General features: G+C 48.4%; 6 protein-coding genes across 6 annotated transcripts; 4 read left to right on the forward strand and 2 right to left on the reverse strand.

The window, feature by feature from the left end:
* Nucleotides 1–1,423: 1,423 nt before the first annotated feature.
* EDB82DRAFT_521117 (uncharacterized protein) lies at nucleotides 1,424–1,913 on the forward strand (the record flags this gene model as incomplete). The annotated part of the gene is made up of 3 exons (XM_025729730.1): nucleotides 1,424–1,550; nucleotides 1,615–1,670; nucleotides 1,731–1,913. The coding sequence occupies 3 exons, from the start codon at nucleotides 1,424–1,426 to the stop codon at nucleotides 1,911–1,913; spliced, it is 366 nt and encodes a 121-aa protein (XP_025588926.1).
* A 1,055-nt stretch (nucleotides 1,914–2,968) lies between these two features.
* On the reverse strand, nucleotides 2,969–3,550 carry EDB82DRAFT_489010 (uncharacterized protein). The gene is made up of 2 exons (XM_025729729.2): nucleotides 3,265–3,550; nucleotides 2,969–3,198 (listed from the first exon to the last, which is right to left on the reverse strand). Exons 1-2 carry the CDS (start codon nucleotides 3,413–3,415, stop codon nucleotides 3,080–3,082), a joined length of 270 nt encoding a protein of 89 aa, XP_025588925.1. The 5' UTR covers nucleotides 3,416–3,550; the 3' UTR covers nucleotides 2,969–3,079.
* A 2,575-nt stretch (nucleotides 3,551–6,125) lies between these two features.
* EDB82DRAFT_521119 (FK506-binding protein 2) lies at nucleotides 6,126–6,962 on the forward strand (the record flags this gene model as incomplete). The annotated part of the gene is made up of 5 exons (XM_025729728.1): nucleotides 6,126–6,303; nucleotides 6,378–6,435; nucleotides 6,491–6,532; nucleotides 6,590–6,663; nucleotides 6,727–6,962. 5 exons carry the CDS (start codon nucleotides 6,126–6,128, stop codon nucleotides 6,960–6,962), a joined length of 588 nt encoding a protein of 195 aa, XP_025588924.1.
* Nucleotides 6,963–9,122: 2,160 nt separating this feature from the next.
* Nucleotides 9,123–11,990, forward strand: EDB82DRAFT_572036 (cation transport protein-domain-containing protein). Its single transcript, XM_025729727.2, has 2 exons — nucleotides 9,123–11,059; nucleotides 11,112–11,990. The coding sequence occupies exons 1-2, from the start codon at nucleotides 9,532–9,534 to the stop codon at nucleotides 11,864–11,866; spliced, it is 2,283 nt and encodes a 760-aa protein (XP_025588923.1). The 5' UTR covers nucleotides 9,123–9,531; the 3' UTR covers nucleotides 11,867–11,990.
* EDB82DRAFT_533376 (uncharacterized protein) lies at nucleotides 11,991–14,083 on the reverse strand. The gene is made up of 2 exons (XM_025729726.2): nucleotides 13,797–14,083; nucleotides 11,991–13,743 (listed from the first exon to the last, which is right to left on the reverse strand). The coding sequence occupies exons 1-2, from the start codon at nucleotides 13,992–13,994 to the stop codon at nucleotides 12,022–12,024; spliced, it is 1,920 nt and encodes a 639-aa protein (XP_025588922.1). The 5' UTR covers nucleotides 13,995–14,083; the 3' UTR covers nucleotides 11,991–12,021.
* Nucleotides 14,084–14,459: 376 nt separating this feature from the next.
* On the forward strand, nucleotides 14,460–16,169 carry EDB82DRAFT_70616 (uncharacterized protein). Its single transcript, XM_025729725.2, has 3 exons — nucleotides 14,460–14,609; nucleotides 14,670–14,836; nucleotides 14,897–16,169. Exons 1-3 carry the CDS (start codon nucleotides 14,572–14,574, stop codon nucleotides 15,961–15,963), a joined length of 1,272 nt encoding a protein of 423 aa, XP_025588921.1. The 5' UTR covers nucleotides 14,460–14,571; the 3' UTR covers nucleotides 15,964–16,169.
* The last annotated feature ends 1,525 nt before the right edge of the window (nucleotides 16,170–17,694 follow it).

The raw sequence follows: 17,694 nt of genomic DNA on the forward strand, positions 1-17,694 counted from the left end.
TACGCAATAAAGTGGCGGGGAGGAAGTACTGGACCTACAAATATCTACCCGGCTACCTTGGGTATTGTTATCAATACGCGCGTCTTTAAAAAGTTTGCTTTAGGCAACGCAATTTATCATGGTTATGAACAAGAAGAGGGTTTCTTAGAGTGGGCATTTGTGCCATTTTCTCAAACTGTGTTTCTAACCCATTCTGATTTAGGTACTGTAATAGTAGGTATCCCTGTGTTAAAGACTGGCGCCTTGGTTTTTACTCGCCCAAGCCGACGATGTGTCGTCATTGTGCGTACCTAGGATAGTTGATTTATTCCAGGAATAAAACCCGTCTCAACTAGCTGTTGTTGCCTTGAGGATGGATCTAGTGATAACTTGACTCAATCTGCTTGGGTTTTAACCATTGCTGTTAATAGCAATGGGGATGGGTTTCTACCTATGTAAGAATTGGTTTCTACAGGGGGGTTGGTCTTTGATAGAGCCTGAATAACTTGCCGACAATGGTTTCATCAGCAGTATATCATGTTTGGTAAACCAAGGTCGCTGATGTGCAGAAGAACTGCTGTTTAAACTTCAAGCTTTGGCTACTAAACTTCCCTTACCCCCTATTCGTAAACACGTTGCTTCAGGTTTGTTATATAAAGTCGCTACTCTCCATATAAAGCTTGGGCCGAAGGAGGCGTGGCCTGAAGCGTGAGAAGGATCATCATGGTTTTGGAAACAACCAAACTCATGCGAACAACTTATACTGCAATCTACTATGTAATGCAATTGATTACCAGGAACCAGATAAAGTGGCCCACATTCAAACTACTCCATACCTATTAGCTATCCCCAACCCAACATCCCTCGGATCTGAGCAGCCTGAGTCTTGGCTTGCATCCCATCCGTTCCCCGCCAAACAAGCTCCAAGCCGATCTTTAACTTCATCAAGTCCTATCGTCAACCGAGTAATAACACCTCCACATCCGTTCAGGCACAACAAGTGAGCTACGTTCATCTTTTCCTACTGTAATAACAAATGATCGACCAATCCCCTGTCTTCTGACGCAGGTCAGCTTCTCGGTTGCGGGGTAGCAGCTCTCCAAGGTGGCATGGCATGCTCACGGAACAAGCCAACCAGACCAAGCCTGGGCCCGTCCAAACATGCAATGCGATGCCTGCGCATGATAAACATGGTCTTGCGCTGCCGCATCAACGGCCCATTTCATAGACCTGACCTTAGCTCCGTTTAAGTTGTTAGTCGATAGATATAAACCTAAACATCGCCGCATTCGTTCTGAGATCCCTTCCTTTCTTCACCTTCTTCCTCCATAACCTCAGACCTTGTCACAACAAAACACTTGCGTTAAATCAATCAGTTCGCATTTGCGCTTTACACCTGGACTCTTACTAAACCGTTGTACACATAAACCTCTCAAACGTCACAATGGCCGACACAACCGAGCAGCAGCAACCCAAGCTCGTTGACGACTCTCCCATCTCCCCTGTCGAACGACGAAACTCGTTGGAGGCTCATCTCAAGCACCGCCCCGAGCGCTCCGAGCTTGTCGAGAGTGAGCGACTCCCCCTCACTCCAATCATTATGTACACATTGCTTACCATCCTGCCCCCAAACAGAGAACATCCTTCCAGCCTCTACCGCAGCGCCAGGCCTCCTAGCACACCAGAAGGAGGTGAGTTTTCCCCCCATAGCTGTGGCATATAGATCCACGCTTGCTGACAAGACCTCACAGCTCGAGAAACACATGCTCGAGGACAAGCTCAACGACAAGATCTCGCACCGCCCAGACCCCGAGTCTCTCATCAAGGAGGGTGTTCTCCACGACGACCCCCGCGCCGTGACTCAGGACGAGGCTGCGAAGAAGTACGACGAGGCCATCGAAGACGAGTATGCCAAGCGTGAGGGTGGCGCCTGATCATGATGTCATGCGACAGGGCAGGGTACTTACCTGGCCCAGGGTCATGAGAGCCTCGGTACAGAAACTGTACTCATGATGCTAAATGTGGAGTTTTCTTTTTTGGAATGTGTGAAATGAATTGACTGTTGATGGCTTTGGTAAGAGGTACATGTTGGTAACAGACAACAAACAAACAGGCGCTACGAGACCTTTTATCAGGTCTTTGTATTTATGTATCGTTAAATATTGAGTTCTACTATCTATTCCTGAGTCTCGCACATAGATTGACTAACACGGAGCTTTGGGGTGTGACGATACAATTCATCAACACACGCCAGTTGGGCAGTGAGTAAGAGAATGACCCATTCATGGTGGAATCCCACTTCAGCTTTCGCAGTCTAAGCCTGTTTTTGATGGCCTCTCGCAACGTGGAGATTCTCTTCAAGCTGTGCAGTGGAGGAAACCTGCAGAAGAAGCTCTTAACGATCCCTGCGACTAGTTGGGCTGCAGGTACCGAGCGGGAGGGAACCCAAAACAAAGTCCCCCTCCAACCCGACAATACCTCTAAGAGCCAGAGAGCCCAACCCGCCACACCATCAACTTCATTTAGACCCTTATTTTTCAAGTTTCCAAAAAATCAAGGAACAAGGCACAAAGTAAATTAAGCAAGGGGAGGGGGAGATGAAACAGGTCAGAGTGGTGTGTGCGTGTTGGAAAATTTCTTCCAACACGTATGTGAAATTTGGTTCACTACCTAATAATAATCATCGGACCAGTCCGACGGGTCGTCCCAAATCCCATCCAGCCGTTTTGTCTTGTAAGAGGTCAAGACGGGAAATTTGGCCCTTCTAGAAAGTCAGCGCGGACCAAGAAGTGTCCACCGCTGAGAGAGTAATAAAAATACAACAGACAGCCAGCAAGTAAAAGAAAAAGGAAACCACTCCCCATCCAGCTTCTCGCCACGTCTATCAATCAATCAATCTTGATCGCTGCAAAATCCACACTCTCTAGTTGTCCATTATACATCGCCGCGGTGGGCAAAATGATTCTGCTTCAGAATCTTCGAAATTAAAAAAAAAAAAAAAAAAAAAAAAAACGCCATTCCATATTCTAGCCCACATTCGCTGTATATCGCTGTTTAATTCCATTAAACAAAGGAAAATATTAAAAGTTTGAAGGGTCGCTCAGGTTCGTGTATATGCGCCTGCGTATGTCGGCGCTGGCGAGTCCTTCTCGTAGGAGACTTTGTTGTGGTTGATAACCAAGTTGCGACCAGATTTGGCGACTTGTGTAGTGTGTTTATCTGCATCAACTGTTAAAATGGGTCTAAAAACTAAAGAGCCCGGAGACTCGGTGGCAGGCGACTTACCAGCCCCGTACTCGCGGTACTCGCCAGGAGAAAGAGATCGAGGTGTTGTGCTAGTTGAGGAGCTGTACGAACCAGAAGAGTAGCTGTATGAGCTGGAGATTGAAGGCTCCTTGGTGCTCTGGTGAATCTGGACGGTATAAGGGGAGCTCATGGTTGCGGTTGTAGGAGGTTGAGTGGTAGTTGTGTGTTTGTAAGAGTTGAGGTGCAAAGGGTTGTTGGTAGTGTTAATGGTTGGGTAGAACTGAGTTGTCTGAGTTGCCAAGTCTTTGTATGAGAGTGTTTGGTGAGAGTGAAAAGGAGAATGGCTTCGAGCGACGAAGGGGGTCTATATGTATTCGAAGCTTGGTGATGCGAAACGATAGTACGTACTCTATAATTGCAAGTGTGGGTTAACCCAAGGCTTGACTGCCTAGAGAACCAGGATTACCCTGCCCCAGCACAAGGCATCTTGGCACACTAGGTAGCCTCTGATATGGGGGGCTTAAGGAATTCCATCAACTTCAGGGGAGTGAGTCAAGGAGAGACCAGACGAAGAACCGAGCACGCGCATTGGTTCCCCAGGCCCGGCGCGGCAGACGGGCCATCTAAGGCACGACGCGGGAGGGCTAGCGATGGTGTACGTGCTGGGTCGTAAATAGATTGGCAGCACGGGGTGCAGTGTAGTTTGGTGGGGCGTAGCCAGATCATTGGGCATCGTGCTCAAGAACAATAGGGGAGGGGGCAAGAGACCACTCTCAAGAAAACATCCCGGTCTGGCTTCACAATTCCAATTGCAGAGAATCAAGTTAGGCTGGGCACGAGGTCACGAAATGACAGCACCGCGCTGGGCTGGGCTTCGGTGGCGAAAAGGCCATCAAGTGAAGCTCCCGTGCCATGGTGACGCTGCCCCGGGTAGGGCGGAGCCGTAGCAATACAGGGCGAATGAGCTTCTATCAATGCAGGGATGGGCAAGGCAAAAGCCAAGCCCCACGGTGTGGGCGAGGGAACCAAGACCAGGTTTGATAGGGACGCCATGGCATACAGGTGCGCAGTCCACAAAGCAAAGGAGACTGATAGAAAATAGACGAAACAGAAATGTCATTGTTGCCTGCAAATGGGGGCCACGAATGGCCTGTTGCGCTCGCTCTGTGCTGCGTTATCGAAAGACAGTCGCACAGCATGAGTTGACTGAGAGTCTGAGACCGAATTGATCGCTAGGCCAGGGATATCTTTCACGATGCAACCGTCTTTGAGTGAATGCATGAAACACTCGCAGCAGCCGTCCTGATAGAGGCTAGAGCCCAGGCACAACAGGCACCAACGCCAGTAACACGTACCATTGCTCTGGGACCGTGGAGCCGAATGAGTAACCAGATAAAAATATCCAAAAACTGGTCTTGGCTGGCTGGGTAAGAGGTAAGCAAGATTGAGGCCTCGCTTTGTCTATCCCACATTCCTATTTCTGTCTCAGACATATTTTTCTTCTACGACCCCTTTTCGGCTATGTTTGTCGTGATTGGCATTATGACCCTTGCACGACAGATTCTGATGTCTGTCGATAATCACGATATGAATCTTTCAGGGCATGCATCACAGCCGATCCAAACAAACGAAGCTTTCGATGCGCCCCGCCATGACGAAAAGGGGTTCAAAGGTGATCATCATGTCGCTTCTTCTAAAGAAAGACCATCATGACAAGCAGGAAGCGATAGCGATCGTGAAGCGCATTAGCGTTTACAACGCTTGGCCCAGGGCTCTTCGGCTCGGTGGATCTGACACCTGCAGGCTACCTAGGCTAGGATGTCCCCATCTGGGTTGCATCTCTGCATCTCCAGCTGCAGGAACTGATGCGCCTATTCGGCTGTAAACATGTCAATTACTGAAGCTCTACACCATCTCATGCTTGGGAGCTGTCACGCGTGAGTATATCGGCGCCCCAACCGCCGCAGCAGACGACTCATAGCTGCAGTGTCCTAAATACGGGTGGATGGATAGGCGGGTGAACCCGGCAATGGTCAATTGTCTGTCACTTTAGTTCATGATTCTGCGATGCGAAACATGACCGTCCAGTGACGTTGTGGTGATGTGGTACCCTGCTTCCAATAGCCTTGTTTATATGTACGTACACAAGTATAAATCAGGGACCGATAAGTATGTATTGTTTCACTTGTTACGCCTTGCGTAGCTGTAGCTGTAGTTGATTTCACTAATAGTGAAGCGTTGTGTAATCTCGTCATTAGTCACATGGTGAGATTTCGCCCTGGCAGATAGCGATAGCATATTTATTTAGTAATGAGCAGATGTTATCCACAGGTTCAGAGTACTCCATCCATACCTCATGCTAACTAAATACTGAAGTACGTAGATATCCGCAGTGTAAGGGTTGAAGGGACAACGTGATCGCGTGGCCGGGGTCAAGACTGGTAAGTAATAATTCCGTCTTCATGGATAGACCCTGTTGACATCAGTTCTGTTCATCCATATTTGGTAGCCCCCAGTTTCCAAATGAAGATGCAAGATGTGACAACCCAGTATCAGATCCAAACGGAAAGAGTCATTGAACGGGCCGCATCCCATTGGCCAATAGCATAATGCACCAGGAAGGGAAGTTATGACGCGCTGTTTTGTCTGGCTGTACCTACCACTACCGCTCCCCGCTAAACGGCCACGTCGCCATCTGAGAAACCAACCCCAGAGCTCTAATTTCTAGGGACAGCCCAGCCCATCCACCATACATCGACAATCTCGCATCACACTGCCTCACTTATCGACGTCACACCCTCGAATTCCAAGCTTCTCAACGTCTTCCCAGCCGTTGTGACTTCCAATTCTACGACACCTACAGCATACTCCACGTCCCTGTCTCCGCCCCGACCACCATCATGAAGGCTGCTCTGTTCCTTTCCGCTCTCGCCTCAGCCGCCGTTGGCGTTGTTGCTGAGGAGCTCAAGATCGATGTGACTCTTCCCGTTGTTTGCGAGCGCAAGACACAGAGGGGAGACAAGGTTCACATGCACTACCGTGGTACCCTCAAGGACTCGGGCAAGCAGTTCGATGCTAGTAAGTCATTACGGCGCCCTGCATCTGTAAACTTGCTTGGAGCAGAGCAAGTCATATGCTAATTGGGACACAAGGCTACGATCGCGGTACTCCCCTTTCCTTCAAGGTCGGTTCTGGCCAGGTTATCAAGGGGTATGTAGCATCCTCGTTGCGATACATTCAGGCCCGATGCTGACAATAGAAACAGATGGGACGAGGGTCTTCTTGACATGTGTATTGGTGAGAAGCGGTACGTCAAGGATACATAGCGACAACTAGGATATCACATTGCTGACTCTTGAATTAGAGTCCTGACCATTCCCCCTGAGTTCGGCTACGGCCAGCGAGCCATTGGCCCTATCCCCGCCGGCTCAACCCTAGGTACGTTATTTCCAGCTCTCCTTTTTCGCCTTACTTTCACCGCCTGACACCATGAAACTACAGTTTTCGAGACAGAGCTCGTCGGAATTGACGGTGTCCCCAAACCCGAGAAGATCGAGACCAAGGTCGTCGAAGGCGCCGAGTCTGCTGCCGAGGCCATCAGCGAGGCTACCGAGGCTGCCGCGACAGCTTCTGAGAAAGTTGCCGGCAAGGTTGCTGAGGCCATCATCGATGCTGCTAAGGCTGCCAAGACCATTATCGCTGATACCGATGACGCTCCCGAACACGAGGAGCTGTAAAGACATGATGTATAACGATTTACTTTGTGCATACCGCAAAACGCCATGACATATCATATCATCCATTATACATAAACCTAGAAGGCTGGATAACAAATTCCGTCGACGTTGATGTCATATCGTGTGCAATTCGATCGAGTAGGGCCCCACGTTGTCCTTGAGTGACTTGTTGGCTGTAGATGCATGACTGAAGATGTAGTGAGGGTTTGCCATCTACCTGGAGTGTGATTGAAGGGTTTGTTTAGTCGGTCTTGACGTCATGATCGATACTATTATTCTTCCTTATCCTTTTCTGCAGAAAGAAATCGCTTCTAGTGTCTCAAGTGTACCAGTCATGATGGTGGTTTCTGTCAAAATCCTTTTTCACCCCGCATCCATGTGATGATCTGGGTCAGTGGGCGGACATGTATGCATGCTGTTCGAGTCATGTTTACATGGGACGTTGTGTCTTGAACCTGTAGGACCCTCCGCTGATGAAGAAATAGTCTCGATGTACGATGCGAAGCCATGAGAGGAGTTTTTTCTGGTGGATTATGGAACCATCTGATCTTTTTACTACAGAATCTCCATTACAGAGGTCATGAGATCGCTCTTGAATGGTACTTTTCCCCAATCGACAGTGGGGTGACGAGAGGTCCATCTCATCTTCAGTGGTCAAGGTCTGCAGCATCCGCCGACTGCGTCATTAATACATGCTAGGATGCTGATAGAAAAAAAACGATGAGCATGGGTCCTGTAGCAAATTTGAAGTGCATCGTTAACCCTCGCCATCGAGAGTGTCTGTATCAGATGGAGTTACAATATTTTACTGCAAACTCCATGTTAATTATGGTTGGCCAGAATAATACTGTTGGGCCTTGATGATATACAAATGTAGTCGATCAGGTCGAGTTCTCGGATTTTGCCACGAGGACTGTGTCAATCAGGAAGCAACAAATATTTACGGCTGGTGGTGATCGTTCTGGTGCTATCACGAATATTCTGGATGGAGGTGCAGGGTATGTGAGTTGAAATGAATATCTCAAGTTGATCGACGGCGTATAACACGAGAAGTCAAAATTTGTTACATTTGATTGAGTATATACAAGTACATTTGTATTTTCTGATTGTTCTGAGGTGATTCTTGATGTAGAAGTAAATGTCAAGCTGTATTCAGGGACATGTGTGTATTTCTTGTCGCAACTGTGATTTGCCGCTTCATACACCCAAACAAATTTTTACTATGTTGAATACTGAGTTTGGTGTTGATGAGAGATACGTGTCTTTTCAACAGCCGTAATTCAAGGCCCGAGGATGCATCCATTATACGAAGTCATCGGTGAGTGTGGCCACTTAGATTGAATGTACCTTCTTTCGCCTGTTTACAGCGCACGCCTTGGAGACCAACGGCATTTATGTTCCAGCAATTCAAGATTTGACACGTTTTGACTACGCAAAAGCCACTCAATGCCACGCTTATCGGAAGATGAACTTGTGGCGTTCTTTCTGCCTTTCGAGGGGCTTGCATGTTGGGCCACTGTTTTCTACTTAAACAAATGACTCTCTTACAGGAGAGGTCAAATTAAAGATTGTGATTACGTGACCTGATATTTACTACAAAGATGACGCGAGCCTTTGAACAAAGGCTTCACTACCTGCCTAGGGAGAAAAGGGATAGCATGATTACTGGAAATCGAGTAAAGAGATGTGAAACACGTATCATCTCAACATATAATAATGAATGTTTTACGGTGGAACCAATAATACCCGTATGTCCCGCTGGCGGAACAAGACCCGGTAGGCCCATGCTCGGGAGCTACTTTAAAAGAAGCTTTTCTAGAGAGAGGGACGGAAACTACGGATAGCCCGTTAGAGTTGCTCTAGCTGTTGACAGCTTATTCGCAGCTATTATTTATGGGCATGATTGATTGTTGATTTTTGTAGGCAGTTCAATTCGTGTGCTCACAGGTTTTCTCGTACTTGATATCCCCTTTCACTGCATGATGCTCAACCTTGTAAAACGTTGCGCTATGTATCTGCTGCTAGGATCAATTCGAAATTATGCTTACCGTTTCAATTGGGATTGGGACGCGGTAACTTCTTAGCGCCCGCTCCATGACAGGATTCAACTTCCTCCCGTTATTCTGGGCTCGTCGCAGTGGCAGTGACTGACCCCTTGCACCGTATTCCAGGGGCGGGCCATTTGTCCCATCTTCAAGCTGCCTCCCATCTTGTCCCCCTTCAATCCAATTGATGCGCCGACAGTTGTCACTTCTCATCATCTCCCCACTGAGAAGGCTTCTTTTTTCCTTTTTGTTGCACCCTTTTCTTCCTGTCTGTTCGGCGCCCGACTTTCTTACCCAGCCATTAAATCTGTTTCCCTTCCTTCATACTCACCTACCATTGCGTGTTCATGATACACAAACAATCTCGCCTGGCAAACGCAATGTCATATTTCTTTCAATAACATCGTCGAATTAAACTTATAAGCTTTTCTGAGGCTCTGCGCCTGTTTCTTGGGAGCTGACCCAACCAGCCGGGTTACGTATCTTGGCGTCTCACCTCTACCACCCAATATCTATCCATCTTAATGTTTGAATTCATTAAGAATCGTTGGCAGGACCTCCGTGAGGAGCATCCGCGCCTTGATGCGGTAGCTACAAAGGTTTGGATGGTAGTTCCGCCCATCAACTTCATCACCATTCACTACGCCTATTTTATTTTCGGCTCACTCATATTCTCTGTCATTTTCTGGGGATCGAGTCATCCAAGTCAAAGTATTCCCTATATCGATTGTCTGTTCCTCGTCGTGTCCTCCTTTTGTGACACAGGCCTAAACACAGTCAATCTTTCCGAACTCACAACATGGCAGCAGGTTCTGCTATATATTCTGTTTATTCTCGGAAGTGCACTTTGGGTCTCGTTTTGGACTGTTATGGCACGAAAACATGCTTTTGAGAAACGTTTTGAGGATATTGTCAGGATAGAACGAGAGGCGAGGAAGCGACGCGCTGCATTGAGGCGCTCCAAACCACTTGGGAAATTTCTCTCATTCGACAAGTACAAAACATCACCTGCATCTACAGGAACCTCTAGTATTCTACCAGGCCTGGGCACCAAACAGAAAAGCGTGACCGAGAAAACCGACACAAACACAAACGATCTGTTTACCACGACTAAGCCTATACGCCGAGCAGTGACAGCTCCCGAGGACTCTATATCCTCCGACTCCGATGACAATGATAGCAACAGAACACACGTGGCAGCATCATCGCGCATACCTCCTCCAACTTCTAGTTCCGGTGATCATATACAGTTTGCTGATAACTTATCACCTCGAAGTGGCGGTAGAGACAGTATCTCTATTTACCGACGGAATGACGATAATGAACTCGGCCGACATCCTTCAGCAGCATCTGTAGCCGATAGCGACGAATCAGAAGACTTTCTCTTACACTGGAAGAAGATTCTTGGCAGCCACAACACAAGCAAGAGAGGTCAGTTCTACGACCTTTCGTCCGATGAGCGTGAAGCCTTGGGTGGCTGTGAGTACCGTGCGCTCAAGGTTATGTCCGTCACTGTCCCTCTTTACGGCTTTGCATGGCAGGCCATATGCGGCATTGCCTTGGGTGCTTGGATAAACAACAACCGGCCGTCCGCGGCGACGGTGAATGGCCAGAATCCTTGGTGGAGCGGTATCTTCCTTTCTGCTTCGGCGTTTAACAATGCAGGCATGTCACTCAATGACGCAGGCATGTCTGCTTTCCAAGATGGCTATTTCGTCTTGATTGTTGTGGGTATCCTGATCTTGGCTGGTAATACAGCCTATCCTCTACTTCTGAGATTTTCCCTCTGGTGCAGTCTCCGAGTGCTACAATTGACGACTCAGCCCAAGACACTTGGGCCATGGAAGGAAACCATCGAATTCATTCTTAAGTACCCCCGTCGAGTTTACACGACCCTTTTCCCATCGGGTGCAACCTGGTGGCTGTTCCTTGTTATTTTTGTCATCAACACAATTGACTGGGTGGCTTTCGAAGTTTTGAACATTGGCAATAAGGTCGTGGAGAGCATGCCTGTATCTGACCGCATCATTGCTGGATGGTTCCAAGCAATCGGTAAGTGAAAAGTCCCTGCATAACCGGATATTGTGCTAACAACCGTGTCAAGCTGTTCGCGCTGCTGGCTTCGCTGTTGTCTCCATTGGAAGTCTTTACCCTGCTGTCCAACTGTTGTACATGATCATGATGTACGTCTCCGTGTATCCCGTTTCGATCACGATGCGTCACTCCAATGTTTATGAAGAGCGATCCCTCGGCATCTACGAGGATGACCCGCAAGTCTTGGAAGCAGAGAACGGAACTGGCCATCTTCCCCCAATCTCAGAAGTGCCAGAAAAACCGGCGCTGCGACGAAGAGTCACAGCTGCAGCCCAGAAAACAGTAAAGAAATCCATGACCTTCCATGGTGTTGGTGTGCGGCCTCCGCCTAAAGGACCGGACGACAATTCTCGTATTTCATTCATTGCTCAGCAGATGCGTGGACAGCTTGCGCACGATCTGTGGTGGCTTATTCTCCCTGTCCTTATCATTATGATTATCGAAACCGACAACTTTATCGAACAGCCTCTTGCTTACAGTATCTTCAACGTGCTGTTTGAGGTTATTTCTGCTTATGGATGTGTTGGATTGTCTGTTGGAGCCCCAGGTCAAAGCTACAGCCTGGCAGGAGGCATGCACACGGGCAGTAAATTCGTACTTTGTTTAGTCATTCTTCGAGGTCGGCACCGCGGTCTACCTGTTGCGTTGGACAAGGCTGTCCGGCTACCAGGAGAGAAGCTGGCTCGTGAAGAGGAAGAAGACTCGAAAATTAGAAGAACAAACACAATGTTCAGGATGGCCAGTCGAGAAAACAGGGCGGTTTAAGTTCAAACATAGAATGTATATGATCTAGGCGTTGAAGGATTTGAATTACGATAGATTTGAGCTAGATAGTCGAGTTAGAAGCCAAGAATGTAAGGATCTCTACACAATGATTTAGTAAAACCGTCTTTGCATAGTTCAATCATCGAATTAATTTCCTATCCAAAGAATAGCTGTTTCTGTTTCGGATCCGGCGCCTTTGACTTTCCCCTCTTCTTATCTATCGTCCGTGGCCTTTTGCTTTCTGGCGTCGGGTCGCGCCTTATTGATGGGCCATCCGCCTGGATAGCCTCGCGAATCGTCTGCCTCGACAAGCAATGGTCGATGTGTTCATTGAAATGGCGTTCATTGGCGGTTTGCGGCCTACTGCATATAGGGCAATCCCACCATTGCTCTTCGACAATATCCGCTTTGGTGGGATTAGTGGCAATCTCCTTGCCATGTCTGCGACCTGGCGACTGTTCAGGAGTGTCCTGGTTATTGGAAGAACCTCCAAGAAGACCATCTACGTCATCAAGTTGAAAATCGGCTTCTGACCATTGTTCCCATTCACCATCGTCGCTTGCTTTCCTTTTCAGGGTTCTTTCCGCTTTCCGCTCTTCGGAATCTGTACGTCGAGGCTTGAAGCCAAAGAAAGCCATAGTGTCGAGCTTCTTTGTTTTGACGAGATGCGTGCAGCGCAGGCCCATCAATCGCAGCCGCATACCGGGCATATCTTGTTCCAGCTTAGTGAGAATAGGGAGGGCATAGTTATATAGGTCACCAGCGAGCCATATGGCCCTAGGAAGGACGGCCTGGCGGGTGAAAACTTCAAAAGTATGGAGTTTCACCTTGAGGCATAGGGTTCGACCTTTGCATTCGGCACGCTTCATATCCTGCTCTAAATCTTCGGCTGTGGAGCGTAGCTTTTCTCGAAGTTGTGTTGGATCAGACATGTCGCGGAACGTGCTCTCAGTACCAACACTCTTGCGCTCGTATTCTTCCGCGGGTTGGATTTTGGTGCGGCCAAGTCCCAGATAGCATGTGAACAGAAACTCGGAAGTTTTCTCGCCAAAGAGCGGGTTCAAGTATTGTCGATGCTCGTAAAGATCACCACAAGTCTTGATGCCGATTTCCAAAAGTTCTCTTTCAAGCACTCGACCTATGCCATTCACTTTCCGCGTTGGAAGGTCACGCATAAAAGCCAAGATGGTAGGTCGGTCGCTGGGTAAAACGTATTGTCCGTTGGGCTTGTTCATATTTGAGCAAATCTTTGCAAGTTTTGCATTGGCCGCAATACCGGCAGAGACAGTGATGTTTGTCTTTTGGTGAACTTCTCTCCTCATCTGTTCGACAACTTCTGCTGGACCCATTTGATGTTCCTGGCAGTACTCTGTGATGTTCAGATATGCCTCATCGATTGAAGCACTCTCGAAGCGCGGATCGTAGTTGACAAGAACTTCCCGAACTTCATGCGCTTTGGCGGTGTACTTTTGAAAGTTGGGTTTGAGGAGGATCAAGTTTGGACATAGCTTCTTGGCTACGAAGCCAGCCATACCTGATCGGCAACCAAACTTGCGGGCAACATAATTGCATGTAGTCAAGACACCACCACCGACAGCAAACGGTAGATCCTTTATCTCAGGGCGATCGAGCTGCTCAACCGCTGCATAAAAGGCGTCGCAATCAACATGTACTATATGCTGGGTCAGGTCACGAGTAAGCTCAAGTTCGGCGATGAGACGATCAGCGTTACGCAAGTCGCGGGTAAGGTCTCTTTTCTCCAATTGGGTCTTGCGAGCAATGATTTGCTCGATCTTTTGGGTTAGAGTCTTGTCTCTTTCTTCTTCTCGATTGTAGAATTTGGAGCCTTTTGATGCATTATAGATGATTTCAGAAACCTACATAATTCGTCTCAGTAATAGTCCAGCACCAAAACGCGAAGAATGCATACCTTGGTTTGGTCGACCTTATCCTGCCCTGCCTTGAGGAGAGACGGTCCTAGAAGGGAATACTTGAGTGTTTTGAGGGTACCGTCTTCGACCTTCTCAGGCACAACTTCGCTGACGTCTTTGGTCTCTTTCTCAGTCACTGTGGCTTCCTTTACAGTTCGTAATGGAGGCTTCTCCTCCGGAAGATCAGTTGCTACCATATCAAGGAATCAGTAGTGGTGTCTTTATATCATGGACAGGGACTATCGAAGGCATCATGACCCATACGATGTCGTCGCGTCTGAGTGCTCAGGAGTGACGTGACGAGGGGCCCCTCAAAAAAGCCAGGACGCGTTCTAGGGGCACGAGACCATGTGACTGGCATTCAGACAGGTACGTACCTGACGGCTTTGACTCGCTTGAGGAGCTGTCTGTATCTAGCGGGGGGCGCTATTTTGGAAATGGGGCAGCTTCAACGACACCAAGGGTCCTCCGCTCTCGATTGGCCAACCGATGTGCTTCCCCTCCCCAAGAACAGGTGGTTAAGCGCCGACACTGACAACTTACATGCATTATGTCGTCTCTTGGAAACACAAAAGTCGATCAGTCGCTCTGTAGCCGGCGAGTCAAATAACGCCCAGCATGAGGGTTGGAGGTGGAAAGGGAGGGTACAAAAGCCCAAGAAACCCGCAAGTTGTGGAATCTTTTATCGTGCTTCTCTTTTTCCTCGGACGAGTGTCTTGACTCTGTGACTGTTTGCTTCTGAACGATTGAGACTCTTAGAGACAAGCCATTAAAATGGCAACGCGACAAGGAGAGGAGAATGTTGCGACACTGTAAGTTGCGACGCCGAAGCTTGCCGAGCTTACAATTGCTGACTTGCATTCTCCATCAAGTTTTGCAGACATTCATTACTTTTATGGTCCAGAGCACGTAAAGCCCAGGCATCACAGGTTTGACAAGGGCTCTTATGTCTATCTCTTCGAGAATGCGAACGAGCGCCGATGTCGTATCGAGATTGCCAATCAGCCTGGTACTGAAGATCAGGATGCTCTCGAAGGATGTAAGGCTTTAACTGATAATAAAGATATAAAGTGAAGGGTTCTGACAACACAACCTGCAGATCTCGACCAAGCGCACGTTCGATATTCCTACAAGCAACACTGCGCCGTTACCTTAACCGGCCCTGAAGCTGTTGCTGACCAAAACGAATGGCACCTACCGACATATGATCCTCATAATCAAAACAAATATCACTACCAGCTCCACTCACTCGAAATCTACTTTTGGACGCAGCAAGATGCGCTCCAGTTTGTTAATGGTGTCCGGAGAGTTGTTCCACCCTCACACGTTGAGGTCTTGGACGAACCAGGCCCGCCTCCTCAACCTGCGCCTATGAGCGCCGTGGTTCAGCAACTGGAAAACGCTGCCATCTCAGATCCTCAATACGGATCTGCCGCTCCGAACTTTGCGCCTCCTCCTACTGCCCCGGCTCCGGCTCCGGCTCCGGCTCCATCCTCCGAAGCCCCGGCCAGTTTTATCCCGATGGCTTATAACCCGGCCGCTCCAGCAGCTCCAGAGACAATTCAACATCGAGAAAAGACACCCCCTCCGGATGAGGACCCCCTTAACCCGCTTGCGGTAGCTGTTGCATACGATTACCACAAGCAGCCCTTCACACCGGGTATGCCACCGCCGTCTCAATTCCCTCCTGGAGGCGTCACAAGCCCAGGGTTACCTCCACCGCAGTTCGGCCAGCACCCTGGACTCCAAAGAGCTGCCACAATGCCTGCTCAAGCGTTGGGAAGTCCATACGGCGCAACCTTCCCTGGCTCGCCTGGATTTGTATCTCCGCCACCACCTCCGCAAACTCAACCTCCAGCACAAGCCCAACCTCACGCGCAACCGACACCACCTGCGACTAACCCAGGACTGCCTCCACCACCACCAGGAGGCTTTGCGCAGTACACATACACTCAGCAACAGCAGCAGGCATCTGCCCAAGCAGGATCAGAATACAACATTCATCAGCAACTCTATCGCCCTACGCAAACAGAACTGGCAAACTCAGAAATACACGGCTTCCAGCCCAAAACGTCGGAGCCACGAGGTAAACTCGAGGAGAATGCGGGACGTTTGGAACGTGGTGTAACGGGCATGTTGAGAAAGTTTGAGAAGAAGTTTGGATAGATGGCATGTGGCCGTGCAAGAGTTTAGGTTATTGCATTTAATCTTAATTATCATAGTTAATTTCATGATACCGTTTCATCCTTTGTTTTGTATGGCTTGTTTCAAGTGTAGGGTTCACCTGTTCAGGAATTAGAACGCCATACCTACCTATACTAAAGCTCTCTGAACAGGAGCCTAATAAAGTACCTACTTAGGAGTGAATTAAGAATTATGGTTAGAGTCGAGAAGACTAAAGAAGAGAGATGAAGGCAGTTGTGGGAAGGGTTGGTTGTCACGGAATAGCCGACAAGGTGCATCGATTAAGAGAATACATAGACTTAAGTCAACCCCTGCAAAGCCTCTAAAGCAAACATTGAGGAAGAATGCAATCGCATTGTGGCCATAGCTTCCGAAGAATGTCTGGACCAACAAATGAAACAATGCTACCAACGATTGATCAATGGATCAAACAAAGCATCAGATTCTTTCTCGGATACCCGACATTCCACAATGCTTAGGATAAGGACCAGGACCAGGACAAGGACCAGTGTCATCATGATTGCGCCAGAAAGACCAGCTAAAAAGTGCGGGGAGGCTGAGTTTGACCGGGGGTTAGACACAGTCAGTTAGAGATCATCCCAGCCAAGCCACCAGCCACGCCACAACCTTGAAATGTCAGCTTCAGGAACGTAGCTGTTTTTGTTGATCTTTTGTCTAGTGAGGGGCCGTTAGTATCGAGTGGATACATAAAATTCAGTAGTCGCAAGTTTTACGCGGCGAGCATCATGAAACGTAACTTGGTGGATGAACCAAGACCAAGATCAAGTTTTAGAAAAAGGTATTCTCCGTTCTATGTAACGACACCTCAATGATTGACAGTAGAGTATGCCTCGTGCCCCCGCAGATCTGAGGGATTGCGCAACATGATGCTTATTCTGTTGGTGATGGAGCTGCGCTGTCAGTTGTGGAACTTATCACAACGGTTAGATAAAGAGAAGAACGGGTTCCTGGTCTGCACCAGCCACAATGTCTTCTCATCTTATCAATGATCACCCTTGAAAAGGTCATTTGGTTCAGATTTGATAGATACCCGTGAGATGTCTCTGAGGTATGGGGCAGTAAGCAGAGGCTAATGAGATGCCATAGGTCAGAGCTTGGCCCTAATGGAGGGAACCAGTGGAAGGAAGTTCACGTAGTCGCTTAGCTGATGTCACCATCTAACGGCCTGACAAGTCATGATTGCCCAGCAGTCACAGTCTTTGATGTAGAGGGTAGGTTAGTAGGTAATCTTGCTAACTCTTGATCTGACAGCACACAAGGAATTGGTCTTCGTCATCTCTTGATCTCAAAACGATTTGCTACATGTATTAACCATCTTGTTTATTATTCTTTTTTATCACTCTTTGGTCTTTGAAACACACAGGCGCGTATTAAAGAGCCCTGAAAGGAAAAGGACCCCGAAAGATCCCTGTTGGCTCCAACTCAGACTCAGCCCTGGGCCAAGTCGATGGGACACCCGTCCCAATCCAGTCCAATCCAATCCAATCCGACCAACCTCGCGAGGAGGCGCGAGGAGGAGGAGCGCCCGACATATCGCGGCTGTGCTGTGCTGCATTTGCGCTGCGCTTTTCCTGGAATTGGAGACAAGACTTTTCTTCTTTCTATCTTCCCTGTGGTTTTGCTTCTTCCATCAAACATTGATTTAGAAATATCGTCATCCTGCCCCGTTACTCAAGCTTGTATACAAAACCC

Source organism: Fusarium venenatum (assembly GCF_020744135.1).
Source record: "Fusarium venenatum strain MPI-CAGE-CH-0201 chromosome Unknown EDB82scaffold_1, whole genome shotgun sequence".
Classification (NCBI taxonomy): Eukaryota; Fungi; Ascomycota; class Sordariomycetes; order Hypocreales; family Nectriaceae; genus Fusarium; species Fusarium venenatum.